General features: G+C 51.2%; 5 protein-coding genes across 15 annotated transcripts; 3 read left to right on the forward strand and 2 right to left on the reverse strand.

Moving 5' to 3' along the window:
- The first annotated feature begins 76 nt into the window (after positions 1-76).
- On the forward strand, positions 77-2,161 carry LOC101824675 (keratin-associated protein 10-12-like). 8 transcript variants are annotated; one of them, XM_040732341.1, is made up of 4 exons: positions 92-242; positions 315-781; positions 826-828; positions 920-1,009. In XM_040732341.1, the coding sequence occupies exons 1-4, from the start codon at positions 92-94 to the stop codon at positions 1,007-1,009; spliced, it is 711 nt and encodes a 236-aa protein (XP_040588275.1). The 8 variants fall into 8 exon arrangements, with proteins under 8 accessions (XP_040588271.1, XP_040588269.1, XP_040588275.1 ...); XM_040732338.1 differs by adding an exon at positions 2,142-2,161 and having other exon boundaries at positions 92-454; positions 524-977; XM_040732339.1 differs by having other exon boundaries at positions 315-485; positions 567-1,009.
- A 4,021-nt stretch (positions 2,162-6,182) lies between these two features.
- Positions 6,183-7,115, forward strand: LOC106021183 (keratin-associated protein 10-12-like). Of its 3 annotated transcripts, XM_040732345.1 has the most exons (3): positions 6,198-6,348; positions 6,421-6,591; positions 6,673-7,115. In XM_040732345.1, the coding sequence occupies exons 1-3, from the start codon at positions 6,198-6,200 to the stop codon at positions 7,113-7,115; spliced, it is 765 nt and encodes a 254-aa protein (XP_040588279.1). The 3 variants fall into 3 exon arrangements, with proteins under 3 accessions (XP_040588278.1, XP_040588277.1, XP_040588279.1); XM_040732344.1 differs by having other exon boundaries at positions 6,183-6,547; positions 6,635-7,115; XM_040732343.1 differs by having other exon boundaries at positions 6,183-6,348; positions 6,421-7,115.
- Positions 7,116-11,610: 4,495 nt separating this feature from the next.
- On the forward strand, positions 11,611-11,955 carry LOC101834626 (keratin-associated protein 12-1-like). The gene is made up of 2 exons (XM_005070712.1): positions 11,611-11,826; positions 11,878-11,955. Exons 1-2 carry the CDS (start codon positions 11,611-11,613, stop codon positions 11,953-11,955), a joined length of 294 nt encoding a protein of 97 aa, XP_005070769.1.
- Positions 11,956-18,843: 6,888 nt separating this feature from the next.
- Positions 18,844-19,146, reverse strand: LOC106021189 (keratin-associated protein 12-1-like). The gene has a single exon (XM_013113881.1). It carries the CDS (start codon positions 19,144-19,146, stop codon positions 18,844-18,846), a length of 303 nt encoding a protein of 100 aa, XP_012969335.1.
- Positions 19,147-22,153: 3,007 nt separating this feature from the next.
- LOC101834005 (keratin-associated protein 12-1-like) lies at positions 22,154-22,504 on the reverse strand. 2 transcript variants are annotated; one of them, XM_005070710.1, is made up of 2 exons: positions 22,428-22,504; positions 22,154-22,379 (listed from the first exon to the last, which is right to left on the reverse strand). In XM_005070710.1, exons 1-2 carry the CDS (start codon positions 22,502-22,504, stop codon positions 22,154-22,156), a joined length of 303 nt encoding a protein of 100 aa, XP_005070767.1. The 2 variants fall into 2 exon arrangements, with proteins under 2 accessions (XP_005070767.1, XP_005070768.1); XM_005070711.1 differs by having other exon boundaries at positions 22,154-22,348; positions 22,400-22,504.
- Between the last annotated feature and the right edge of the window lie 5,474 nt (positions 22,505-27,978).

Genomic DNA, 27,978 nt, shown 5'->3' on the forward strand with positions numbered 1-27,978 from the left:
TGGTATAAAAGCCAACAGCAGCCCCTCACACTCACCCACACTCACACTCTCACAGCTCCTAGCAGACCTGCCCACCATGGTCACCTCCACCATGTCCATCTGCTCCAGCGACCTGAGCTATGACAGCCGGGTCTGCCTGCCCGGGTCCTGTGATTCTTGTACTGACTCCTCCTGGCAGGTGGACGACTGCCCAGAGAGCTGCTGTGAGCCCAGCTGCTGTACCCCTAGCTGCTGCCAGCCCAGTTGTGTCTCCAGCTGCTGCCAGCCCAGCTGTTGTATCCCCGGCTGCTGCCAGCCCAGCTGCTGTACCCCAGCCTCCTACCTAACCCTCATCTGCACCCCAGTGAGCTGTGTATCCAGTCCCTGCTGCCAATCTATCTGTACCAGCTCCTGTGAACCCTCATGCTGCCAGCAGTCTAGCTGTCAGCCCTCATGCTGTCAGTCCTCCTGCTGTGTTCCTGTCTGCTGCAAGCCTGTCTGCTGCACACCCATCTGCTCGGGATCCTCCTCATGCTGCCAGCAGTCTAGTTGCCAGCCCTCATGCTGCACCTCCTCACCCTGTTCTGTGACTCTTTGCTGCAAGCCTGTCTGCTGCAAACCCATCTGCTCCGGGTCCTCCTCATGCTGCCAGCAGTCTAGCTGCCAGCCTTCATGCTGTCAATCTTCCTGCTGTGTGCCTGTCTGCTGCAAGCCTGTCTGCTGCACACCCATCTGCTCCGGGTCCTCCTCATGCTGCCAGCAGTCTAGCTGCCAGCCCTCATGCTGCCAGCCATCCTGCTGTGTGCCTGTGTGCTGCAAGCCTGTCTGCTGCAAGCCCTGCTCCAGCGTGTCCCTGCTCTGCCGCCCTGTGTGCAGACCCGCCTGCTGTGTGCCCACCTCCTCCTGCTGTGCCTCCTCCTGCCAGCCCAGCTGCTGCAAGCCCTGCTCCAGCGTGTCCCTGCTCTGCCGCCCTGCCTGCTCCCGCCAGGCCTGCTGTGGCCTCTCCTCAGCCCAGAAGTGCAGCTGCTGACCCTGAGTCCTTGTCTGGGGTACTGTCCCACGCAGGCTTCGTCTGCTCTAGTCATTCCCATCCTCCAGCCTTGACCACAGAGGACAGCCATGGCCACCCAGAGCCTGGTTGACTCCTGAGCCTTCCCTGGGGCTGCTTAATGGAGCCCCACTGCCTCCTTAGGCTCCAAGTCATAAATTTGTCCCAACTCCAGCAGTCCTAGCCTCACTTGAGCTACCAATGCATCCTGGGAAGCCTGCCTTTTGGGCCTGGGGAGATAGCTCAGTGGTTAAGACCACTTATGCTTTTGCAAAGGACCTGAGTCCTGTTCCCAGCCCACAGCCGGTGACTTGCAGCTGCCTATTTTAAGTTGTAATTCCTTTTCCAGGGCATTTGCTGCCCTCCTCTGGTGTCTGGGGATACCTACACTCATGTGCACACACACACACACACACACACACACACACACACTTAAAATAAAAAATAAATCTTTAAACATGTCTCCTACTGACCTGTGTCTTGTGTGTGGCATGGGGTGGGTGGGGCCAGGCTTCTTGCAGCAAGTGGGACCTAGCTCAAGGGTACAGCCTGGCTCTTCTCAGAGTAGCAAGTTGGTATCTTGGTTAGGGATGTGGGGAAAAGTGAGTACCAGGCAGCCATGGACCCCTGAGCCATATCTGTTCTTCCCAGCCCCACAGATTCTCTTGAGTGCTAGTGTCCACTTCAGCATGACCCTCCTCCTGGGAAACCTCATCCCCATCCTCCCCTGGGTGACGAGCCCTTTATGGCAATGTTCCTTCTGCATCCAGCTTTCCCGGCAGCTCTACCCTCCCCAGGGTCCACACCTCAACCAGGGCTGCAGCTCAAGCCAGGACTCTGAGACCCCAAGAATGCCAGCCTCCTGCCAATCAATCCAGCCTCCCTGGATTCCAACACACTCCCTGCAGCCCTTCCAAGCAGCTGCTCCACACAGTGTGGAACTGACGTCCCTCCTTCCTGACCGGCATTCCAGACCCAATGTCCCGCCCTGCCCAAGCTCAGGGACCACATGAGTGGATGCTTGGTACAGTGTGATGGCTAATACTGCCAACTTGGCAAGAGCTAGCATCACCTTGGAAACAATCTGTCAGTGCATGTGGTGTCCCCTTCTCAGGCCAGAAGTCCAGGCGCTGACCTCAAGTCTTCATCTGAGTGCTGTGCCCACAGCCTGCTTCTCTACTACTCTAGATACTCCTAACCCTTTAGTCTTGACCAAGAGGGCAAGCCATAGGCCTCCATAGGCTCATATATTTGAATGCTCGAGGTCATGGAACTGTTTTGGGAAGGATTAGGAGGTGTGGCCATGTTGAGGAGGTATGTCCCTGGGGGTGGGCATTGAGGTTTTGAAAGTCCCGGTCAGTGTTGGTGGATTGAGATGTGAGCTCCCGGCTACTGTTACAGCACCATGGCCGCCTCCTCCCCCACCCCCCGCCCCGTCATGCTGGTCACGGACTCACTCTCTGAAAATGTAGTCAAGCCCCCAATAAAATGCTTTCTTCTATAAGCTGCCTTGGTCGTGGTGTCTCTTCGCAGCCCAGAGCAGTGACTGAGACAGCGTGTCTGTGAGGGAAATTTCTGAATTAGGTTGACAGAGGTGGGAAAACCCACCCTGAATGTTGGTGGCACCGTTCCATGGGCTGTGGTCCGGGACTGGATTAAAAGAAGAAAGGGAGCTGAGCCCCAGCACTCCCCCCCGCCTCTCTCCATCTCTCCCTCCTCCCTCTCTCTGCTTCCTAGCTGCAGATACACCTGACTAGCTGCTTCATGCTCCTGCCACTGCACCTCTCTCTCCCCGTCCCCCCAAACTCCACTATAGCCACTGTCACGGCTGTGTCCCCAACAACTCCACCATCGTCACTGTCACGACCGTGTCCCCGAGAATTCCACCATTGCCACTGTCACGACTGTGTCCCCAAGAACTCCACCATCGCCACTGTCATGACCGTGTCCCCAAGAACTCCACCATCGCCACTGTCACGCCCATGTCCCCAAGAACTCCACCATTGCCACTGTCACAACCGTGTCCCCAAGAACTCCACCATCGCCGCTGTCACGGCTGTGTCCCCAAGAACTCCACCATTGCCACTGTCACGGCTGTGTCCCCAAGAACTCCACCATCGTCACTGTCATGACCGTGTCCCCGAGAATTCCACCATTGCCACTGTCACGGCTGTGTCCCCAAGAACTCCACCATTGCCACTGTCACGGCTGTGTCCCCAAGAACTCCACCATTGCCACTGTCACGGCTGTGTCCCCAAGAACTCCACCATTGCCACTGTCACGGCTGTGTCCCCAAGAACTCCACCATTGCCACTGTCACGGCTGTGTCCCCAAGAACTCCACCATCGTCACTGTCACGACTGTGTCCCCGAGAATTCCACCATTGCCACTGTCACAACCGTGTCCCCAAGAACTCCCCCATTGCCACTGTCACAACCGTGTCGCCGGGAACTCTGAGTCAGATAAGCCTTTTCTTCTCTTAAGACACTTTCCTGCCAGGTGTTTTGTTTGTTACAGGAGCAAGAAGAATAGACAATGCACCAGGTGACACCAGCTTTGCCACCTGTCCCAGGTCGTTACCCACAGGGCTCCTGTATTTGGGAGTCACCTCCCTTCCCTCACTCAGAAGACCACCTGAGATAACCACCAGGGGCATCCCGGCAGACAAATGACACACTGTCCTGGGGGACAAACCTACGTGACCATAGATAAGAGATCCCAAAGGACCACGCTGGACACATCCTGCTGTGGGTGTCGAGTGGCCAACGGGTGAGGCTCAGCCTCACTAGGGGTCAGCCCAGCATGCGTCTGTCCCTCTTTGGTGTCCCAGTGGCCATGGGGTTGGTGCAGAAGCCTGGCAGGAGAGGACTCACTGCGACCCCTGACTGCCCCTCGCACCTCTGCATGCTGACGCTCGAAACGCAGGGCTTCACCTGTCTGGTGACCCTTGGTGTGCCCGTCAGGAAGTGTGTCCCCTGTCTCCTGGGAGCCTCTTTCCTGGTGTGGCCACATGGGAAGACAGCTTCCAAAGCTGTTAATCACAGGGTGAGCCTGGAACTCTGCCAGCCCAGTCCTAAACATCATCCTGGGAGAAAGGAGAACATCTGTCCACACAGAACAGTGTCCATTCAGGTCCTGACAACAGGAAAGTATTCAAATGTCCGTCCTGAACTTGAACCCCAAAGGAATAAATGAATAAGCCAGAGATATAGCTGGTCTTTTAAATGGACCAAGGGAATTTTAAAGGCAAATATAATTAAATAAATGGGAACAGGAGTGAGCATATGGATTCAGAAGGTTTTAGTTTTAGGGACAATAGGACGGTGGGGGACTGAGACAATGAAGGTTTTGGTCTGATTCTTCAGGTGTAGGCTCCGATGGTTTTAAAGGTGTCTTCCATGGGAAGACCTTTCCCATAACATTTACAGCATCTTGGAGTTGGGGCAAAGTCATTTGGCTTCAGAATTGATCCAGTTAAGACTGCTGGATCCCTGGTGCTGAAATCAGTGGGAAGAAGCAGACAGAGGGACAGAGAGAGAAAGAGAACATGATATACAGTAAGAGACTCTCACTGCCATACAAAGTCTAAAATGTCAGCTCACAAAGGGTGGACCCGATGCACAAAAGTCAAACCGCCCAGTGTTCCGTGTTCCCGCCTGGAAACTGGTGAAAAACTCTGTGTGAGTTCTAGCAGTCTGGGCAACAGAGGAGAGAGAGTTTGTAAACTCAAGGGAACTTTGCTGGAGTCACAGGGACATTCCATTCACATCCCAAGATGAAACCACGCCTCTGTGAAACTGAAGATTAAATGTCTACAAGAAGTTAAACCCTGGCAACTCAGCATAAGGATGAATGACAGACTCCAGTGACAGAATGTGTCTGAAAATAAAACCAGGACAATCTTACAAACAGGAGTATGAAGGATAAAAGTGAGGGAAATGGGAGAATCGAGATATGTTGAAGGCTCACACCAGAAGAAACAATGTCTAGAATCATGAAAGGGAAAGCCAAAAAAGGAGAAGTGGGTTTTAGGATAATCCTCAGATGAGATGGCACACGGCACGCCTCGACAGACAACAGAGAAATATAGATAGGCTGGAAACAGACATCGGCATTCTAGAATAAGAAGGAAGAAAGAAAACAACAGAGAGAAGTTGAAAGAAAAAACTGCCAGGGAACTCCAGTTGTCTCGGTTCAGGGACATGGGCACCAAAATAACAGGCATTGTCACCTGGGTTTAGAGGGATACTGGTTCAAAGCCAGAATTTTTGCTTGTTTGATTTTTTTTTCCTTATAAGACAGGGTTTCTCTGTGTAGCCCTGACTGTGCTGGATCTCACTCTGTAGACAAGGCTGGCCTTGAACTCACAAGAGCCTCTGCCTCTTGAGACCTGGGATTAAAGGTATGCACCATTACTGCTGGTCTCCAAACCCAGAATTCTATACCCAGCCAGACTATCCTGGCAGGCAGGCCCGGAGCTTCTGAAGTGTGGTCACTGTGGGATGTGGATTCTCTGGCCTTGGAACCATGGCAAAATGAAGACAGAAAAAGCTCAGAGTCTCCCTGGAAATGCTGAGTGTCTCAGGAGAAGGAGGAACACACACTGCAGAAGGAAGACCATACCTTCCCTCACAATGTACACACAGCTTCCTGTCATCAAGCCTCTGAATCAACTGTGTTGTATACGACTTGCATCCTGTTAACATATGGAAAGGGACAGGGGAGGGAGCTATCAGTAAGCCTCCAGGTGAGTTGTATTATGTAATATATGTGTATTTTTATTTTGCCTGTTTTAAAATGTTTAAAGCAATAATAATAACAATAATAATAATAGGTCCCGTTACTCAAGCACAAGATGACAACCACAGAATCCATTGCCATGGAGCACTGCTTACCTCCAAAACCTCCCAGGGAAGTAGCTTCAAATGTTTCCCAGGCCTTCAGCCAAGTCCAAACAAAACAAACACAGGCGAGGTGTATACACCACTGATGACCAGCGCTAATGAGGGGGTTCCAGCCAGCCAGTAAGCAGGAAGGAAAGCCTGAGAAGTTTCTCGCCTGGACAACACCAGCCCAGAGTGGTATAAAAGCCAACAGCAGCCCCTCACACTCACCCACACTCACACTCTCACAGCTCCTAGCAGACCTGCCCACCATGGTCACCTCCACCATGTCCATCTGCTCCAGCGACCTGAGCTATGACAGCCGGGTCTGCCTGCCCGGGTCCTGTGATTCTTGTACTGACTCCTCCTGGCAGGTGGACGACTGCCCAGAGAGCTGCTGTGAGCCCAGCTGCTGTACCCCTAGCTGCTGCCAGCCCAGTTGTGTCTCCAGCTGCTGCCAGCCCAGCTGTTGTATCCCCGGCTGCTGCCAGCCCAGCTGCTGTACCCCAGCCTCCTACCTAACCCTCATCTGCACCCCAGTGAGCTGTGTATCCAGTCCCTGCTGCCAATCTATCTGTACCAGCTCCTGTGAACCCTCATGCTGCCAGCAGTCTAGCTGTCAGCCCTCATGCTGTCAGTCCTCCTGCTGTGTTCCTGTCTGCTGCAAGCCTGTCTGCTGCACACCCATCTGCTCGGGATCCTCCTCATGCTGCCAGCAGTCTAGTTGCCAGCCCTCATGCTGCACCTCCTCACCCTGTTCTGTGACTCTTTGCTGCAAGCCTGTCTGCTGCAAACCCATCTGCTCCGGGTCCTCCTCATGCTGCCAGCAGTCTAGCTGCCAGCCTTCATGCTGTCAATCTTCCTGCTGTGTGCCTGTCTGCTGCAAGCCTGTCTGCTGCACACCCATCTGCTCCGGGTCCTCCTCATGCTGCCAGCAGTCTAGCTGCCAGCCCTCATGCTGCCAGCCATCCTGCTGTGTGCCTGTGTGCTGCAAGCCTGTCTGCTGCAAGCCCTGCTCCAGCGTGTCCCTGCTCTGCCGCCCTGTGTGCAGACCCGCCTGCTGTGTGCCCACCTCCTCCTGCTGTGCCTCCTCCTGCCAGCCCAGCTGCTGCAAGCCCTGCTCCAGCGTGTCCCTGCTCTGCCGCCCTGCCTGCTCCAGCCAGGCCTGCTGTGGCCTCTCCTCAGCCCAGAAGTGCAGTTGCTGATAGACTGGGTCTCTCAGCTTTACAGGCTACATCTTTATTCTTAAGCGATTCTCCACTCTCGGGAACCCCTGAAAGCTCCTTGGGGCCACCAGAGTCATCTCACTATGGATTGGAGGCTACACAGAAGCTGCCCAATGGGGTCTGAAGGTGCCACCTGGCTCCTCCCCCTACAAATGCCTCTGCGACACAGAGAGCAGTCCCAGGAGCCTGTTCTCTTGACCATGCACTCACAACAGAGCTGACAGGTTCACTGCTGTGTTCAATAAAGTGTTCGTATCAATCAGGAGCTGTGGGTTGGCTGTGTGCATTTTCTAGAATGCCCTGGGTCTTCATATCCAGTTTACCATGGCCCTGGGTGCCTTGCTTGGTATTACTTGGTTATTCAACTACTCCAAAGAGAATGACCATCCCCCGGGCATGGGGAGGAAGACCTCATGGATGCACTGCTCATCTTTCTAGTGCATGACAAAATGCCAGAGGGAATCAGTATAGAGAGAGGAAAGGTTGGCTTGGGCTCACCGTTTCATCTGTGATCTGTCGTTGTGATCTGTCATTGCTTCGGGGCCTGTGGCAAGGCATGTGAGAAGGGGAAGCAAGTAAAAGAGGAGGGAGCCTGTGTCCTGCCTTCTTCAAGGCACATCCCCAATGACCCAACATTCGCTACTAGCCCCATTTCTTTTTTTTTTTTTTTCTTTTTTTCTTTTTTTTTTTTTTTTTTTTTTTTTTTTTTTTTTTTTGGTTTTTCCAGGCAGGATTTCTCTGTATTGTTTTGGAAGCTGTCCTGGAACTCGCTCTGTAGACCAGGCTGACCTCAAACTCACAGAGATCTGCCTGCCTCTGCCTCCTGAGTGCTGGGATTAAAGGCGTGCGCCACCAACGCCCAGCTACTAGCCGCATTTCTAAAGAGTATGCGGGCTCCCAGTGACACCACAGGCTGGGAACCATACCCACGTCTTTAGCACACAACCCTTGAAGGCATTCCATCTCAAATAGTTATTCCCTATCTCTCTCTCTCTCTCTCTCTCTCTCTCTCTCTCTGTCCTCCTCCTCCTCCTCCTCCTCCTCCTCCTCCTCCTGCTCCTCCTCCTCCTCCTTCTCTACCTCCTCCTCTTCTTCCCCTCCCCTCCCCCTCCCTGAGACAGGGTAGCTCTGGTTGTCCTGGAGCTTTCTCTGTAGGCCAGGCTGGCCTCTTGTCATAGTGTCTCCTTAAGGGATGGGGTGGAAAGGTCTAGAGAGACTCCTGGAGTGTGGTCTATGCCCCATTGGCTCCTGCTGCATGCCCCCTCCCCACACTGGCAGCACAATTTTGGGAGATAGTAAATCATTAGTAGATGAGACTAGCTGGGAGATGGGCTGCCTCTGAAGGCAGCACCTGGCTCATGAGAAAGACTTCTGTGAGAACTCAGGGTCCTGTATCCACACAGACCTGCCTAGTGAAGTTTTCCAGGTGCTTCCGGGAGGTCACAGAGCTGTAGTCCCAGGGGCCAGGCAGCCACCCCAGCTGGCAGCAACCTTGGTTTTGCAGGTATTCAGAATACAAAGGTCACAGTGGCCACACCTTCCATCCCCAGCAGTCAGGTGGTGACTTTGAGGCCATCCGGAGTTACACAGTGAGACCCTGTCCCCATGTCATGGAGGTTTCCACCCACATTTCAAAGGAAAACCTGAGAGGCCAGGAAGTGTGTGGTGATCAGGGTCACGTTGGACAGCCCCTGAAAAAGCGTGAAGTTGTGAGAGTAAAAATCAAAGCGGCAAGGAGGACCCTGGGTAGCTGGAGATGCCAAAAAAAAAACGTGCAACTCCTGCTGAGGACAAGCCACAGGCTGTATGGGCCACCAATCACATGCTTGTAATACACAGAGTATGTCACAGAAGTGCCTGGTGACCATCTGCCACAGATGAGTTGCAATGTCTGTCCTGTCCATACAACTCCTGGTTTCCAGTGTGCCAACAACCTGCTACCCGACACCGGCAGACATCAGAGCTGTCTGGCAGCTGTCCCCTCACCTTACCCCTGCGCAGCCTCAGAAAGACACTTGACCTTGAATGCCAGCCTCCTGAACAAGAGACAGTGGCTTTCTGTTGCTCTAAGTGACCCCACAGCCAGCCCAGCTCCAATCTCACCCCGGTCTTCTAGTCTCCTACCTACCCCAGGGTTAGCTAGTTGTAGCCAGAAACCAGGAACACCAGGCCAAGGTAGACGAGTGTGCTTCAGGCTACAGAAGGACCAAGGACTTGGTGGCTTCCAACATTGCAGACTTCCAACAGCACAGCTGAGGAGGCTGCCCACCTGGATAAGCTCTTCCTAGTTAAGTGCGGGCACCGGCAAGGTCTCACCTGGAGGCTCCAGGAGAGAGTGGTTCCGGGACCTCTTCAGCTTCAATTCCCCCGTAACCCTGTTGTTCAGAGCCAGCCCCTCAGTGTCCTGCCACCTTCTCCAGCCACCTTCCTGCCTCCCTCAGATGCTATCCCTGTGGTGGCACTGGGTCTCTGCAAACCCCATGATAACTGCCCCTCTGTGAAGCCTCCCTGCCCTGTGAGAACACAGACATAGATTGTAGGAGCAGCTATCACTCTGCCCTGAGTGAAGGCTTTCTTCATTCATCTTTACCAAGAGGAGGAGGGGTTGGAGTGGTGGGCGTTCAAGCTAAATTCTTGGACTGAAGGGGCTTCAGGGCTCCTGTTTGCTGCTAAGTAGAGACCAAAAATTACCTTCAGGGACCCAAGATACCAACACACACACACAGACACACACAGACACACACACACACACACACACACACATCTCACCAAAGCAGCAGTGGGAACCAAGTAGGGCAAATAAGAGCCACTGGGACACAACAGCCCCGCGTAAGGTAGGACACTGAAGCGAGGTGACCCTCAGGGGTGGTCGCCCTGCTGCTGGCCTGGGCCCTGAGCCCCTCCGTGTTGAAGCTTTAAGGTTCTCAGGGACAGCCCTGAGCAGTGTGGAAGACTGACGTAAAGTCCAGCACAGACTCGGGATGCCTACTACTGAGGCTCACGTTTTTGCTGCTAGCGGTCAAGGCTGAAGGATGCGGGGCAATCGTCCGCTTCACTTGCTGCCCTCGAGGCCAGGTGGCTTTGTTGCTGTGTCTTTGCTATTGTGGGGGGCGGGGGGGGCTGCATGCAGCTGTCAGGGTCAGCATGGTGGAAAAGTAGTCACGCAGCTGTTCTCACCTCTGAGCTGGAGTGGCTACAGAGGTCATAGGAGCAGGAGCAGTCTGCAGGGCTTCAGGGGAGGAGGGCTGGCAGCATCTGAGGTCTAGCAGGTCACAGGGACACACAAAGGGTCTGCAGGTCACGGGGACACACATCAGGCTGTCTGATGGGGGACAGACACACTAAAGGCCTGTCAGAAAGGAGCACACTGCATGTAGGCCTGCATATCAGGGCCACACGGGGCCTAGGAGACAGCAACAGCTTCTACAGCCCTGGGGTTGGCAACAGCTGTGGGGATACAGTACAAGGAAACAGGGCAGGAAGCCCCTCGTTCCAACTGCCGGACAGCTCCCCAGGCTCTCTGAGATCACAAACGAACCCCTTGTATCAGTCACCACACAGTGGGGTTAGGGTGGGGGTTAGTATTGTCCACCAAACAGGATCTAGAATCATGACGAGCCTCTGAGCATGCCTGTGAAGTTTGTCTGGACTACATTAATTGATCCGGAAGACCAGTCCACAGTTGGAGGCGCCATTCCCTAAGTTATATATGTGGAGAAGATAACTGGGTATCAGCAGCATTCATCCTCTCTGCTTTCTCAGACCAGCTGCCTCCTGCTCCTGTTCACTCGGCTTCCCCAATGTAATGGACTGTACCTTGAATCACGAACCAAAATAAAGCCTTTCTTCATTAAGTTGCTTTGGTCAAGTGTCTTATCACAACAACTGAAGAGAAACCAAGACAGGTGGCTGTGTTAAGGGGCAATGGCAAATGTTTTAAACTGTTTTGTAACCTGTCATCATGGCCTGAACACAATACCTGGTGACACACATGCACACAGGCATGCTGCTGTCAATAAAATTTTATTTACAAAGACAGGAAGTAGGCCAAGTTTTTAGCCTACAGATCCTAGTTGCCCAGCCTCTGTGATAAAGTTTTGCATTTTATGATAGCAAGCCAAAATAAATAATAAAAAACCTTCATTGATAGTATGAGACGAAAAAGAACAGGATCCTAAACTAATCCAGCCAGTGCCGCTATGGGCTCAATAATGGCCCAAGAAACAGCAGCACAAAATGCATGTAAGCCAAACCAGAATATCCTGTTTGTAGATGGAGAAGTTATTTATGGGGAGCATAACTCAGGAAGACGCACCCAAGAATAACAAGTCACTGAGGAACAAGTGATAGAAACATCAGGCAGAAGACCAGCTGCATTATGGGTATTTGGGACATACGGCTGGGTATAAAAGTCACCCCAGGAAGGGACAACAGACACTCCCACCATCCTCCAGACCAGCCAGCACCTGCCATCATGTGTCAAACCAGTTGCTCTTCAGGCTGCCAGCCAGCCTACTGTATGTCCAGCCCTTGCCAGCCAGCCTGCTGTATGTCCAGCCCTTGCCAGCCAGCCTGTGTGCCCTTGAGCTGCAGGCCCGCCATATGTGTTCCTGTGAGATGCCAGGTGACCTGCTGTGTGCCCGTGAACTGCAGACCCACTGTGTGCATGGCTCCCTCCTGCCAATCCTCTGTGTGTGTGCCAGTGAGCTGCCGGCCTGTCTGTGTGACCTCCTCCTGTCAGTCATCCGGGTGCTGCCAGCCCTCCTGCCCCACCCTGGTCTGCAGACCTGTCACCTGTAACACCTCTTCCTGCTGCTGATCAGTGTCCCAAATCACCTGCTGCCACTTGAGATGCATCTGTCCCTTCCCAATGCCTGCCATCTGTGAGGCAGGTGGGAAGCGTGTCCAGCCTGCCCTGGAACTGTGGAGAGAATGTATAGAAGAATCCAGTTTCTCCCTGGCCCAGCCCAACCCCCGGGGGATGTCCTGACTCCTAGTGTCCCTCTAGCAACGTGAGCCAAATAAACTGCTTTCCCATACAGCTGGTGCTCTCTTTCATCCACACATACTTTTCAGGTTCTTACTCTGTAGCATTGGCTGTCCTGGAACTCACTATGCACACCAGGCTGACCTTGAACTCACAAAGATCTGCCTGCCTTTGCCTCCCAAGTGTCTATATACTTTTTAGCAAAAGATTTACTTTTATGTGTATAGGTGTTTTGCCTACATACATGTCTGTTCACCACATGAATGTATTGCCCGTGGAAGCCAAAAGAAGGTTCTGATGTAGGATGAAAAAGGCCAAGGAAAAACACCCTGCCCTGGGCCAAGGAAAAATACCCTGACTCTGACTCAATCTCAGGACCAGGTCTTGAAATCCCACCAATCCCTTAATTTGCCCTAGAATCAGGCTGCATAATCCCACCACTCCTTGAGCTTTGTCAAAAAGCAGAGCAAACCAACCAAAAAAAATCAAACACAAAAGGGACACATGTGAGGAGCTAGGACACACTAACTCTAAAAGTATCTCTCAGGAGTGTGTTGAGAAATTACTTGTATGTGAACAGATGAGGATTTAAAACTAAGACAGAGTCAAATGGATACAGTCAAAGACAAAATACATCAGGAAGGATGAGTTCCTTTGTATGCTCAAGGATATACTTGATGTAGTCAAAGGTGGGGCCGCTGGATGGGAAGATAGGTCAAACAGAAGTAGACAAAAATGAAAATACAAAGAGAAAGCTGGTTAGGGCAGGAAGAAACATAAACAAAACACCGAGGCACGCTGGGATGCTGGATCATCTTCTGTGGATGAAAGTGTATAATTAGCATGTCCAGAAGGAACGAGACCATTCTAAGAGATACTCGTTCATGTCTCACTCTAGTTATTTGGGCCTTGGAAACAAGATGCCCGAGGGAACTGGAATTCTCTGGGAATCTCTCGCTAGGAAATAAAAGGCTAAGGCTTAGCACCAGTCACATGGGAACTCGTCTCCCAGGGAGAGAACTCATGCAGACAACTTGTCACCCCATCTTCTGAGACAGGCTCTCAGCTGAGATAACGACAAGGTACCACAATGGGCGGTACTGCTTAATTATATACACCTCTTGTCGTGTATCTAAACCTTACCCTCATGCCAGGACCTGGAAGATGGACTTGGGGGAGTCATTGGATCTCTGTCTTTCTTTCCAATGTGGCCACACTGAATCAGTCTCCTTTTTTTCTGATTTTTACTATTACTTGTTAGTTTCATTGGCTCACCAAGGATGGACAGCCACGTATTATTACTGGAACTACCAGGGCCAGGCTCTGACCAATAATGACCCTGATAATAAGTAGTGTCACATAAAGGAAGAGAAGAGGGAGAAAGGAAGAGAGGGAGGGGGATGAGGAGACGGAGGAGAGGAAATGGTGGGGAGGAGGGAGGCGTCACAGGAAGGGAGGAAAGCAGAGGGACAAGAAGGGGAGGGAAACAGGAGGTGAGGTGGGAGGGGAGGGGAGGGGGAGGAAGGAGAGGACAGGGGTGGAGAGGACCAAAGAGAGGAGGAGAAACTAGAGAGAAGAAACAGACAAAGGAGTAACAGCTAAGAAAGGACCACAAATAAAAATACATAAGACACAGAGATTCCCCTCTCATGTAACTATTCCTATGAGATGTGAATGTCTACTTGCCTTGACCCTGATGACAACCCAAAGAAATTATTTCCCAGTCCAGCTTGGTGAACCAGTGAGTTTACTGGGCTTACCTGAAGGAGCATGGGCAACCAATGGGCAGCTATACTACTGAAGAGTCTACTCTTGGCAATAGTTAACTGCCTACATAGCCTCAGAGAGGGGAGGAGTCTCCTGTGCCATCCTGTGAGTCCTCACATGTCCATGGGGGACATTAACAGACCTAAGAGTGTAAGGGTCTCATGCAGGTAATCATGGTGGCTCTGGTTCCAAGATGGCAACCGTGTGTCATCCTTAGGGGGCAGCACACCACAACACCCCAAATAGGATGCATCTTCCTCAGCACCCCAAATAGGATGTATCTTCCACGATACCCCCAAAATAGGATGTATCTTCCTCAAACCAAAAATTAAAACATGGCTACATACACCTTGTTTAACACGCGACTGCCAAAAACCAAAAGTAAAGAGGAATCTGTGGACACACAGATTAAACTACATGCTATGAACATGGAGGCAAAGGCAAGGGTTACACCAGACATCGCATGAGAATCACACGCCTAACTGCTGAGAAGCCACCCCAGCCTGTGAAACGGGAGGTGTCCTTCTAAAGTGAAAGGATAGAGGCTGCCGCTTCACTGACAGCAGACACGCACCATCAGGAAAGGCTTAGGCCAAGGATGCTACAAGGAGAGAAACTGGGACCCACTGGAGGGAGCTGTGGAGAGCACACAGTGGAGTTAAGGACCCTGGAGAGAAGGTGCTCAAAGTCATCAGGGGCACACTGCCCAGAGGATGCAGACAGAGCTGGCAGAAGCAGGAGCAGGAGGAGCAGACAGAATTTCTGGAGTGACACACGGTCACCAGAACACAGAATGTGCTCCCAGATGCTCCCACTTCCTTAAGCAGAGAGAAGAGGCCTCTGCAGGGACAGATCCACCAAAGGAAACTCAGCAGACATCTGTTGAGATATGGCGAGAATAACACTCGGGAGGATTTCGGGAGGATTTCGGGAATGGAGGCTTCAGAAGCAAGCAACAGGCGGGTAAGTAAGTTAGAGCCCTGGACAAACACAGCAGGTAAGAGAAGCATACTGATCTTCTCCACAAGAACAGAGACGCATCAGGCCAGGCCACACAAAGGCTCCAGCTAAAATCTGACAGCTCATCAGGAGAAATGAATGTCCATGAGATTATGACCCAAGGGAGAAAATGAAAATTAGGAAAAAAATGGCATCAATGCAAATGCAAATGGAAAGGGTTTACAGGAAATATAGAAGGCTGGCAAGGCTGGCAAGACGGCTTATGGAAGGAAAGAGCTTGCCACCAAGCCTGACAACCTGAGCTCAATCCCTAGGACTCAGATGGTAGAAAAGAACTAATTCCTGCAAATTGTCCTCTGACCTATATACATGTGCCATAGCATGTACACACATGTACACACACATGTGCACAGGCACAAACACACACATACTAAATGTAATTTTTGAAGGGATTATAGAAAGGCAGAGCAAAGGAAATCAGAAGTAAATTCAAATACACTACAATTACAATAAACATAAATAGATAAGACTATCCAACAAAAGACAGAAATTATCTATTTGCTTCAAATCCTGCTTTATGTATCATCAGACTAATTTTTGCCTTTTTCCTGTTTTGTAATAACGTTTTTATTGGCTCCTTGTCCACAGTTTCTCCTGCACTGGTTGGTGCTCCTATAACAGAGCTGAGTAACTTGTGACAGAGTCCAAGACCTTAATATATTTACTTCATGGACATTTGTAGGACAGTTTGTCAAGTCTTGGCTCTAAAGTATAAAGAATAGAAGTGTTGAAAGTAAAATATTAGGGAAAATACACCCAGCAAATCCTAACAAAAAGCTCCCACAAAACTCAGTAAGATAAAATATTCAGAAAGGTAAAAGGCATTATTTCTAATAAAGAACTCAGGGCAGGATGCTGGCCAGACTCATGGGGCTGCTTCTGAGAACAGGAGCACCTTAAACCCTGGGAAAACGTCTGAACCCAATTCAACCCTAGCAGAAGACTCAGATGTGACAGTCCTCAGCCACTGGGTACCACAGAGTTAAGCCTCAAAACTGCAAAGTCCGTTGATCCCCAGGGCCACAGGTACCAAGACACAGGGAGGGTCGACTGGATGACTCTGTTCTGATACGGATTCCAGACACTCCGGCCACATTGAGCTTTAACCGTATGTGAGGTAACGCTGAATGTTCTCAAGGAGTTTTTATGCTTTCATTTTTATTTCTCTGCTTACGTGAATCTAGCTTTCCGTATCATTTCTTTATCATGTAATTAGATTTTTCTTCTGCCATTTTCTCTCTCTCATCCTAATATTCTTCTCCTTTCTTTCCCTTCACTTATTTAACCTTATCAAATCTTTCTTCCCCTTTCCTTGCACTGCTATTTCTAAAATTCCATTTATTTTTTACTACTTTCACCTTAGCCCCTTTTAGCTTAATAGCTAATTCTACATTATTTTGGCCATTTTCTTCCTTGTGGTCACTGGTGATTTAGACACTGGCTCCTGTCACAGACTGAGGTGTCCCGGGCTCGGCTGGTGGTCCCTATGCTAATTCCCCTGTCTTTACAAACCTTCACGCCAACTGCGCCTGGTCAGTTAGAACCCTGATGAGGTCCGGGAGGGCTCCTGTGTCGTGTGCATGCACATGGCCCCGAGCTGTGCCCACCTGAGGGCAGAACACGAGTTGTCTGGGCGAAGAACTAGGCACGCCGGGGGAGATACAGCCCCTGGGGTGAATGCTGAGCTGGAAAGGGACTCTGCCGAAACAAGGCCTCGGGGCCCTTCCGAGACCCAGCGCACAAACCACAACCTCCATGTTGCTAGGACAGGGCACAAGAAACCTCAGGGCAGGGCTGGCACTATTGGGAGAGCAAGGCACAGGAGCCACGTACACACAGAGCCACGGCTGCTACACGGGGCCTCTGAGGGCCGCCGAGTGAGTGACATTCTCAGACCCTGTCTGAATGGGACAATACAGTGATTGTCACGCAGGAGAGGGGGAGGGGGGCTTCATCCACCTGGCCTGGACAGCCCCACCCCTGGCTGCCGCCCTCACCTGTGGCCAACCCCACCATAGGGCAGCCACCGTGGCTATCTAGGTGACCTGGGGCTGCCTCCCGCCCCCACCCCCCCTCCCCCTCAACAGGCTTTACAGGTCGCATCGGCTGTAGGGCCTCTGCTGCCATTAAGCACCCAGAGCACATCCCTTAAACCCCACATGCACTGCTCAGACCTTTCCAGGTCATGATGGCTGTACCTTTGTCTCCCCTTCCTCACTCTAAAAAAAACTGTACTCCCCGCCTGGACCTTTCCCTCATGGAGTACATGTGTTTGAATCTCAAACCCTGCCTGCTTTCTTCTGCTTCCCAGAGACTGTCCTGTGGGAGTACGTCTGTCACACTGCAGCACGGGAGAGGCCTGAAGGCCCATGCTATGGAGGAATGGCAGATGAGGTCTCCACCCTGCGCTCTGAGCAGGGCAGAGGGTCTCAGAGGCCCTGGACCTGTCACGTCTGAATCCAGGTTCACCTGGGGAGCAAATGCCTATGTGTGTGAGTGTACGGGGTGTGAGGGCTCAGGGGTGCCTGAGTGCACACATGTGTATCTGGAGTTGCTAAAGTGCATGAGTGCATGTGTGTGCTGGAGAGGTTCTCAGTGGGCGTAACTGTACATGCCTCTGTGCATGTGTCTGTGTGCATGAGGGTATGGGTATTCAGTTCACATGTGCACATGCATGTGCATGTGTGTGTTGAAGGAATGGTACATGTAAATACATGTGTACATTCTGGACAGCAAATCCTGAACATCTGGATTCATTCACAAAGCCCCAATTTAAACCACACACTGGTCACAGACCATCTTGGCTGCTGATTCATAAACCACTTTTTTCTGTTTGCTTCTCATCATCAGCCTGCAGCATAAAGGAAACAGCTATAGTCCAGGACAGCCAGCAGTGAGAGCTCTAGGAGGGACAGGGCAGGACGGAGCCATAGGCACAGCAGACCTGGGATCCGAAGGCGTGCCCATCCCCAGGAGCCTCCACATGAACTTCTCACCACAGTCTACATGAGACCACAGACAAGGATGTGCATCAGAAATGGGAGACTGTCACCAGTGCACATGGAGGACATAGCCCAGCTTAGACATCACTGACAAAGCCTTGAGCTTCAAAGCAGGTGTCTGGGGCACATGGAGCACAGATTCTACTCTACTCATTGATAGATGAGCGATGCCCACATGGCCCAGCAGCCACTGCCACGATTAGTCAGCAGAACCTCACCACCACGATGCCTTCTGATTTCTAATTTTAAAGTGATGTGTGTTTTTATACTTGATCACCAGCCAATGGAAGATGGACAAGTGTGAACCACCAGAGGGAAGGTGCTCAGGGTCAATCACACTATATAACTAAGATGCAAACATTGGAGAAGTACCCTGAAGGAAAACATCACCACGACCCAGGATACAGACCCAAGAGAAAAAACAAAACAAAACCAAAATACAACAGTCAGGGATAATCCGAGCACCACTGCCCATGCAGCTCCTGCTGCAGGCGGACTGGAAATGGAGGGAAAAGAAGTCAGAACCACAGAGACAATGAGTCTGTGGCAGGGGCCACATTCTCCTGGACCACAGCAGTGACCTGACTCCTTCATCAGGCCGTGTCCTCCACAGATATCCATCTCCTGAGCCATAGTGAGACTGTCTCGGAGAAAGCATTGGCCTATGTCCTTTCTGATCACCAAGAGTCACAAACTAGGACAGACGCACACAGCTGATTAGAAATGCTGCTTTATTTGGCACACAGGTTAGATAAGAACCCTGCATCAGGATGTCTTTCAAAGAGGGGCAGGGCAGGGGTGGTCTGCTTCATTCTTCCAGAGCACAGTGGGCATGTTTCCCACCTGTCTCCTGCTGAATCCACAGCCAAGAATGGGATTGGGCAGGACAAAGTATGCATCATCACTGAGAGGGCTGTTTTGGAGACACTGGTCAGCAGCAGGAGGAGGTGCCACAGGTGACAGGTCTGCAGACCAGGGTCGGGCAGGAGGGCTGGCAGCATCCAGATGACTGACAGGCAGAGGTCACACAGACAGGCCGGCAGCTCACAGGCACACACACAGAGGACTGGCAGGAGGGAGCCACGCACACAGTGGGCCTACAGCTCACAGGCACACAGTAAGCCACCTGGTAACTCACAGGAATGCATACAGCAGGCCTGCAGCAGGATGGCTGGCAGGGGCTGGACACGCAGCAGGATGGCTGGCAGCCTGAGGAGCAGCTGGTGTCACACATGGTGGAGGCTGGCTGGTCTGGACGAGGGTGAAGATGTCGGGAGCTCCTTCCTGGGGTGGCTTTTATACCCAGCTCAGTGACTCAACCACCCAGAATGCAACTTTGTATTTGCTTCCTGCCCTTTCCCCAATGCTAACCTTGCTTTTGTTTCTGTTTTTTGTTTGCCCTTAGCTCCATGGATAATTACACCTCTTCCAAGTTCCTGGAGAAGGTATGAGGGCAAATGCCAAATCCTTCAGCTCCATATCAGGCATCAGTAAACACCAAATCCTTCAGCTCCATATCCAGCATTGGGCTCATGGTGGATACATCCGGGCTCCAACAACGTTGGGTAGTCCCATCCCTCCTCCTCTGCTTTCCACACGGCATGGAGCTTCTCTCTCAGGCAGGTTTCACTCTATGCCTGGAGCTTTCATTGGTGGATATCGCAGAGCCCTTACACCTCCAGCATCCTGGAGTCTCTACTGAAATCCTCGTTTACAACATCACACAATGATTTTTCAGTAGACCTAAGGTATCCAACCCTGTCACACAGTCTGTTCTTAGAGAGGTTCTGGAACACTGCCCTACAAGCCTTCAAAAACCACACAACTCTTGGAGTTTGCAAGACCAGAAAATCATGTAACAATGTTGCCATATTCTTCTGCACAAGATACAGTGTAACACCCCCTTACCCTCCCCTCCCCCACCCTGCCACAGCTGTCAAGGCCTCCATGTGTCTTCGCTGGAAAACCTGGGAATAAATTCCCTAGGCAGTTGTTTTGGAGCAGGGAAGCCCTGCACATTTCCAGTTTGGTTTTCTCCTCCCAGAGGAATTTGCATTGTCACACACGGGAGCTTTTGAGAAGTGGGCTCTTGCCCTAGGAGTCCTTAGCTATTTTTTCTAGCACAGAATGGGAGGTTTCTCTTTAATGGCGCTAATCACCTCAGCAACCACACTTTCTTCCCACTCATCTTGTCTATGACTGTAAACTGGCCCAGGCTCCTTTCCTCACCCACCTGCACAGTCTCACATTGTCTGCTCTTTTCAGGGTAGATCATCTAAGAGCGGTCATCGAGCCACAGCCTGAACGCTGAGCTGATGTCACCATGTCATAGCCTGAACGCTGAGCTGATGTCACCATGTCATAGCCTGAATACTGAGCTGATGTCACCGTGTCATAGCCTGAATGCTGAGCTGATGTCACCATGTCATAGCCTGAACACTGAGCTGAAGACACCATGTCATAGCCTGAACACTGAGCTGATGACATCATGTCATAGCCTGAACACTGAGCTGATGTCATCGCACCACAGCCTGAATGCTGAGCTGATGTCACCATGTCATAGCCTGCCCCAATGGCACACTTCCTCTAGCCTCCCCATAATCTCTGCAAACAGCGCCACCAACTGGACCAAGTATTAAATGCCTGAGTCTATGGGGGGGCGTTTCTCCTTCAAACCACCACACCCGCCGTGCATGTGGGCGGCATCTTGTGTATTGGGGTCATGGAGTTAATGAAAGGAAAAACAAGGGAGTGCACCTGCCACCATGGGCTCCCCACCATCTAGACTGTGTCTCCTCAAATGGTGAACCAAAAGAAACCCTTCCTTCTTAATCTGTTTTCCCCAGACATTTTGTCACAGCAACCAGAAAACACCAGGACAGAAAATGAACACTCAAAGGTGACCAGCCATGTTCTGGGTTGTTGGGACACTAGACCGTGAATAAAGGGCAGCCTGCCAATGAGCTCCAGGCATTTCCACCATCCTCCAACACCAACCAGTGAAGTCCTGCCATATGGTTCACAGTTCTTTATAGCTGGTTAGCAGGAGGGATGGAGAGAGTGTGGAGCTGTGAGCTAGAGCAGGCCTCCAGAGCTGTATGCAGAGTTGGCAAGAAATCTAACTGCCTTTGCCCCAGTCCAAAAAATTCTAGTGCAGTGGAATTGAAAGGCCATGGGCTTATGCATTTGTAGAGGAGTTCTACAGACAGCTCAGCGTTAGGGCTGTGGCTGATGCATTTGGAGAGGAGTTCTACAGACAGCTCGGAGTTAGGGGTGTGGTGCAGTGATGTCAGTTCAGCATTCAGGCTATGGCACGGTGATGTCAGCAGCCATCACCCCAAGAAGTCAGCAAACAACAATGGTTTTTCCTCTCTAAGTTGAAAGTGATGTGTGTGTATTATGTTATAATGGATCACCAGTCAATTGAAGATGGTCATGTGCGAACCACAGAAGGGGAGGTGCCACAGCGTCAATCACATTGTATAACTAAGATTCAAACACTCGAAAAGTGCCCTGTAAAAGTCACCAGGGCCCAGGATACAAGTCAGCACCAGAGAGAAAAACTAGCCAGGGGCAATCGGAATGCCTGCTGCCCATGTGGTCACTGCTTCAGATGCACTGAGCAAGAACATAGCAGGGATTGGACACAGCTGTGACAGTGAGTCCATGACAAGGCTGCATGCTCCTATGCACAGGTCTGCCAGGGACCTGGTGACATCTGCACAACCAGGACATGTTCTCCGCCGCATCTCATCTCCCAGAGATCATAGAGAACACTTGTTAACCTTACATCCAGGGATCATAGAGAACACTTGTTAACCTTACATCCAGGGATCATAGAGAACACTTGTTAACCTTACATCCAGGGATCATAGAGAACACTTGTTAACCTTACATCCAGGAATCATAGAGAACACTTATTAGCCTTACATCCTTTCTGTTACAGGAGGACCCAGGAAGATAGACATGAAACAGGACAGACAGACATGTGCAGCCGAATTCGAAAACCTGGTTTATTTGGCACACAAGGTTAGAGAAGTGTCCTGCAGCCAGGACATCCATAGGAGGCCAGGGGGAGGCAATGCAGATCTTGCTTCTGCACTCTGCTTTCCACCAAGTGCCAAAGTAGGACAGGTATGTTCCCAACTGCTGTGTACACTAAACCTGAGGTCAAGTAGAACAGGTGTTGAGAACACAGGCGTGTCCCATCTTCACAGAGACGGCTGGTTTGGAGACACTGGTCAACAGCAGGAGGGGGTGCTACAGTTGACAGGTCTGCAGACCAGGGTGGGGCAGGAGGGCTGGCAGCACCCGGATGACTGACAGGCGGAGGTCACACAGACAGGCCGGCAGCTCACAGGCACACACACAGAGGATTGACAGGAGGGGGCCATGCACACAGTGGGCCTACAGCTCACAGGCACACAGTAAGCCACCTGGTATCTCACAGGAATACATATAGCAGGTCTGCAGCAGGGGCTGGACACACAGCAGGATGGCTGACAGGAGCTGGACACACAACAGGATGCCTGGCAAGGGCTGGACACACAGCAGGATGGCTGGCAGCCTGAGGAGCAGCTGGTGTCACACATGGTGGAGGCTGGCTGGTCTGGACGAGGGTGAAGATGTCAGGAGCTCCTTCCCAGGGTGGCTTTTATACCCAGCTCAGTGACCCAACTACCCAGAATGCAGCTGCTCTTCCTTATTTTCTTCCTCTGTCTCCCAGTTGGCTTTGCTGATGTCTATGTTCCTGCTTTGTTTGCCCTCAGCTTCATGGCTAATTATACCTGCTCCAGCTCCTGCTGGGTCTGGGCTCCCACTCATCCCCCCTGGGGCCTTCTGAATTCTATCAAGCTCCATCACTTCCTGGTTTCCTCACAGGAGATCCCAGAAGTCCAGGCATCCAGAAATAGTTCCCCTTACAGGATGGCAGTCCTTACACACCCACAAAGATCACACTTCTCACAGGGTTAGGAAGAGCTTGTAGAATGTGAGAGGCTGGACACAGGGGAGAGCCCTTCCATAAGCCATAGCTGGAGTCAGATAGCAGGCAGAAGCAAGAGCTCTGTGTGTGTGTGTGTGTGTGTGTGTGTGTGTGTGTGTGTGTTCTTAAGAGTACACGCATACATGCACATGGGGTTCAGAGTTTGTACATATGTATGCCTGAATGTAAATGCGTGCATAACCATGCATGTGTGTCCAGGACTGTATGTCTGTGGTGACCATGTGCCACCAAAGGCCTGTTCCCTTTTCCACCCAGACCTTACCCAGTCCCTCACCTATACTGCATGAACTGCTCCTCAGGCCACCTGCTGCCTGTCCTGTGTGTCTTGCTGCTTCACCAGTGCCTGCTGCCTTCCTGGGGATCTGTTGAGATGAGCTCTGAGCCCTGTGTCTGCCTCCTGCCAGCTGACTTGTAAGCTGCCAGTGCCTAGGCTGCTGCCAGCCTCCTGTCATGCCCACTGCTGCGGAGACCTCCTGTGTAGCTCCTCTGCCTGCTGTTGACCTCTCCCCTCCAGGCCCTCAAACTCTGGACCTGCTGCTGTGGTCCTGGGCCCAGGTGATAACTGAGCCTCCAAGAAGGGCTTTATCTACCTTCTTCCTTTCCTGCTCCTGTCATATTCTGAACCTGCCTCTTCTCTTTGGAGGACATCGGAACAGCAGAAAGAGACTGGGAAGGCCCAAAGCCCATGCTGGTGTTGGAAGGTCTACCTAACAGTACAGAACCACTGGGGCCCATCTCAGGCCATGTCTGTTAGAGCGTTTCCAGGAAGGATTACTGAGAGGTTAGACCTTCCTTAAATGTGTGATGTTGTCCCCTTGGTTAGGGACCAGGACAGAGTGGGTGTGGAAAAAGGAGAAAGACGGGCAAGTGCTATAATTCCTGATTCTCTCTTTCCTGGTCCATCGTGGTATGAAGGGCTCTAATCCACAATGATGTCCTGAATTCTGAAACTGAGAGTCAAGGTAAGCCTTCCCACCTCTCAAGTGCATTTTAAAAATAACCACTGCAATGCAAAAACACAAAATACGGAAAACTGGTGCAGGGAAAGTCAGGACATCATCATGACTAACCCTGGCAGTTTGGCTCTCATGTGTCTGAAGCTGGCCCGGGGAAGCAACGTGTCAGGGTTTGGAGCTGTGGGCTGTTGAAGCCGTAGAATTCTATGAGCAAGGTGCAACCTGAACAACACACCTTCCTTGTCCACAATGTCCAAGCCTCTTAGGACTCAGGTCAGAATGCCTGTAAAGACGCACTCAGACAGTAACATGTGTACTCGTGAGGTTTCTGAAGGAAGCAGGGGCTGTATTGGAAGCAGGATTATACATCTGTTGTATTATATTCTGGCAAAAGAATTATTCACATTTTGTCTGTGTCTTAGAAACACTGTATGAGTTTAAACAAATTTGGTGAAGGAAATTCATGACAGCAAAGCCTTCATGTAGTTGCATGGTTATTGCTGGCTGGTTTTAGCCAGGTTTACAGTGAGTATCAGATACAAAGAATAGAGCAGAAGGATCTGGAAAACATACAGTCTACCCAGAAAGAGAACAAGCTTAAGTGTGGATAATCAGAGAGTGGTTGTTAAAGAAACTAGCATTAAAGAAAAGCTAATGTCACCTATCTATTCTTCTACTTCTGGGTACCCATCATCTATGGTCACAATATGACTTCATATTCAGTGAACACACAGAGGTCCATCTAGCCTCCATCTGTCCCTCATTCTACTTTATCAGGCCCCTGCTGAAGATGCTTTTCATGTACTCCTTCTCTGACAGAACTATGCTCTTGCAAAGCATCAAGAACTGCACTTACTTCCAGGCTTTACTGCATGGATGGTCTATTACATCAACAAGTCTTTCTACATGTCCCCCCACACCTATGAAGCTCAATGAGTTGGGCTAACAGTGGCCATTTTTATCATCTGCCAGCTAGCAACGTCTCCATCCACGTGGCTCTTCAGGTCCTGGACTGGCTTTGTAATCATGATGCAATGCCTCCCTTGGCCCTCTTTTTTCACGGTGGTCTTGACTCAGAATACCATCTAGACCAGAGGAAAGCACTCAGCTGCCTGAGAGATATCCTGCATAGGCCCGTAATTCCCTTCCTGCTCCGAGAAGCTTCCCATGAGCGTCAAATGGTGCTCTCTGCCCACTACCCCACCATCTTTGTATGGCCACAGCTCCTCATAACCCACAATAAACCTTGCCTACCTAGGTGGGGGGGAAGCTGACCTCTTACACTGAGGCAATGACAAACTCACATTCTCTCTTATTTTGGGTACCAGGGTGAAAAATTGTAAGTTCATTTGGAAAACATCCCCCTTGAGATGAGGGGCCTCAGGCATGGCCCTAGCCACACTCAGAGGTGAGTGGAAGTGTTTTTCACTCACTAGGCCCTCATATGACACTGCAGTCATGATCTATGGGGGCCTGGCTACTGTTCAACCTGACGTCACACCCCAGTGTCATCCGTGTGGTGCTTTTTTGTAGGCATGCTATATGTAAGAGCTCTCTCTGGTCACGGAGGCCCGCCCCTACATTTTTAATAAAAGCCTGAAGATCCAGGAAATGTACAGTAGGTTCTGAATATCTGTGAGGAGTCTCTGAGAGGGGGCTGTGTGGTGTTGTGAGGTGAACCCTGAGCTACATGGAGACCCAACAGCATCAGAGGTACCAAGTCCATCTGCCAAGGAGAGCCACAAATAAAAAGGGGAGTCACCCAACGGAGAGTCGGGAGGGGCTCCAACCAGCCAGGAGGTGTGGAGGGGCAGCCCAAGCCCATGTGTCGTCACATGAGGACCTACCTCAGAGGCCCAACATGGTGCTGTAGATTTGCTATCGGCCATGCTGACTTCAGTCTGACTTCTCCCTTCTATGCCCCATTGGTTTATTCTGGAATGGTGTTGTGCACCCAGGCATTGAATGTTGTATGCATGTAATTTGATTTTGCTGTTATAGGGACTCACAGCTAAGAATTTACATCTAGGGAACCTACTAGTACTGCTTTTATAAGTGGGCACGTGCCTTTACATCCCAGCACTCGCAGGCAGATCTCTGAGTTCGAGGACAGTCTGCTCTACAGAGTGAGCTCTAGGACAGTGAGAGCTACACGGTGAAACCCTGTCTGGAAGAAAAACAAACTGATCTGCTGTCAGGATGCCTTCCAAATGCCTGTGTTTACGCCCATAGATGGAGGCTGCTCTCAGCCTTGCTCAGAAGCCTCCCTTTATAGTGCGCAGCCACGGCTACAGAGATCCCTAACAGGTCAAAGCGCTGAGTAGGAGGCTGTTGGCTGCTCATCCCTAGATGGAACACCTATGTTCTCTCTTCCCAAAGGCCCAGCAAACGTCACAGCAGACAAGATGGAGTGGAAAGAGGAGGGGGAGGAATGTCGCGTAAGGCTTCTGGACAGGACAAGGCTGCTACAGTCATGAAGCTGAGTGGTTTCCTGGACAGACTAAAGCCGTCCATCATCCAGCTAAAGCCATCCATCGTCCAGCGTGGCTACCTGGACAGACTAAAGCCGTCCATCGTCCAGCGTGGCTACCTGGACAGACTAAAGCCGTCCATCGTCCAGCGTGGTTTTGCAGAAGCATAAGAGGCCCCTCCCTCGGCTGAGGAGCTAGTGGCAGTCAGTGGCTGCTGGGAGCATGGGGTCAATTTCTTCAGTAGGGTAAGTTAGGTAAGTTTCCCAAGTCAGTAAATAACTCCCCAGCCCTGACATGCTCATACAAACCTAGTTAAACTCAGTGTGTATGGGGGGGGGGTATTAAAATGAGTAGGAGGGGAGATATCTGGAAGATAGAAGGAGATAAAAGAAGGGAGATGGGGTAAAATGAGAAAAACACATATAAAGAACAGTTAGAGATTCTAAAAATTAATTTTAAAAATAGTTTTCCTTGAACCACTAAAGACACTTAACATCTGAGCTGTGTGGAAACTGTTAAGACTATTGGGGGTCACAGATGGAATGGGTGGTTTTTTTTTCACCATGAGATGGGCATGAATTTGGGGGAGCCAGGGGTGCAATGCTGATTTAAAGTGAGGCTTGTGGTTGCCAAGTTGACCTCAGCTGATATCTGAATGCTAACCTTCATTGACAACTTGACTGGACTTAGACTCCCACAGGAGACTGAGACGAGCCACTGGGCATGTCTGTGAAGGCTTTCCTAGACAGGAATGATCGAGGTGGGAAAGAGCCATCCTGAAGGTGGGCAGACGCAGTGCCATAGGCTAGAGGGCAGAACTAGACGCAATCGGGGACAAGGAAAGAGCAGAGCACCAGCATCCCGCCCCCCCCCCCGCACCCCACCCCTGCTCTCTGATTCCTGACCACCATGATAAAAACTCCACTCTCTGCCCTCAGTCACAAGATAGTGAGCTCTCTAAACCCGTGAGCCTAAATAGCGCCTTCCTCTTTTAGGTTTTGTTTTGTTGGGGGTTTTTATCAGGGTGATAAGCAACTAACACCAAAGGGGCAAAGAGGCATCAGGCCTGCACCCCGTGCCTCCCCGCGGAAGCGGCAGGAACAGTCTGTGTTGACTGCACGTTTATGACATATAATGGATCACCAGCCGCAAGAAAATGGGCACCTTGGGACCAGAGATGAGAAGGTAGAAGAGAGACAACCAAGTCCACATCTCAGATTCCGGCATTCCGAAGCTTGCCCGAGGTGAAGAGAGTCACCATGACCCACGGCACAAAACCACCAAGGAGGAGAAGCTGGAGGAGGACACTGAGCATTCTCCATCCAGGAAGCTCTTGGGGCAAGAGCTCTTAGAGAGGGGGTAGGTGGGGGACAGAGCCATGGGGGAGGAGGAGTCCATGGACCTGACCACGCTCGCTTGATCAGGCCACACCCCCTTCTGTGTCCCACACCTTGTGACATTGGGTCATAAAAGCGTTAACCTTACATCTTTTCTGCTATGAGAGCAGTCAAGAAAGACAGACGTGAAACAGGACAGAAATGTAGAGTTGATCTGGAGAAACTGGTTTATTTGGTACTAAACGTTAGAGATGGCTCTGGAGCCTGGGAACCCTTCAAAGGGCAAGGAGAGGGGGA

The sequence above is a fragment of the Mesocricetus auratus genome, unplaced genomic scaffold (assembly GCF_017639785.1).
Source record: "Mesocricetus auratus isolate SY011 unplaced genomic scaffold, BCM_Maur_2.0 Super-Scaffold_100027, whole genome shotgun sequence".
NCBI classification, from domain to species: Eukaryota; Metazoa; Chordata; class Mammalia; order Rodentia; family Cricetidae; genus Mesocricetus; species Mesocricetus auratus.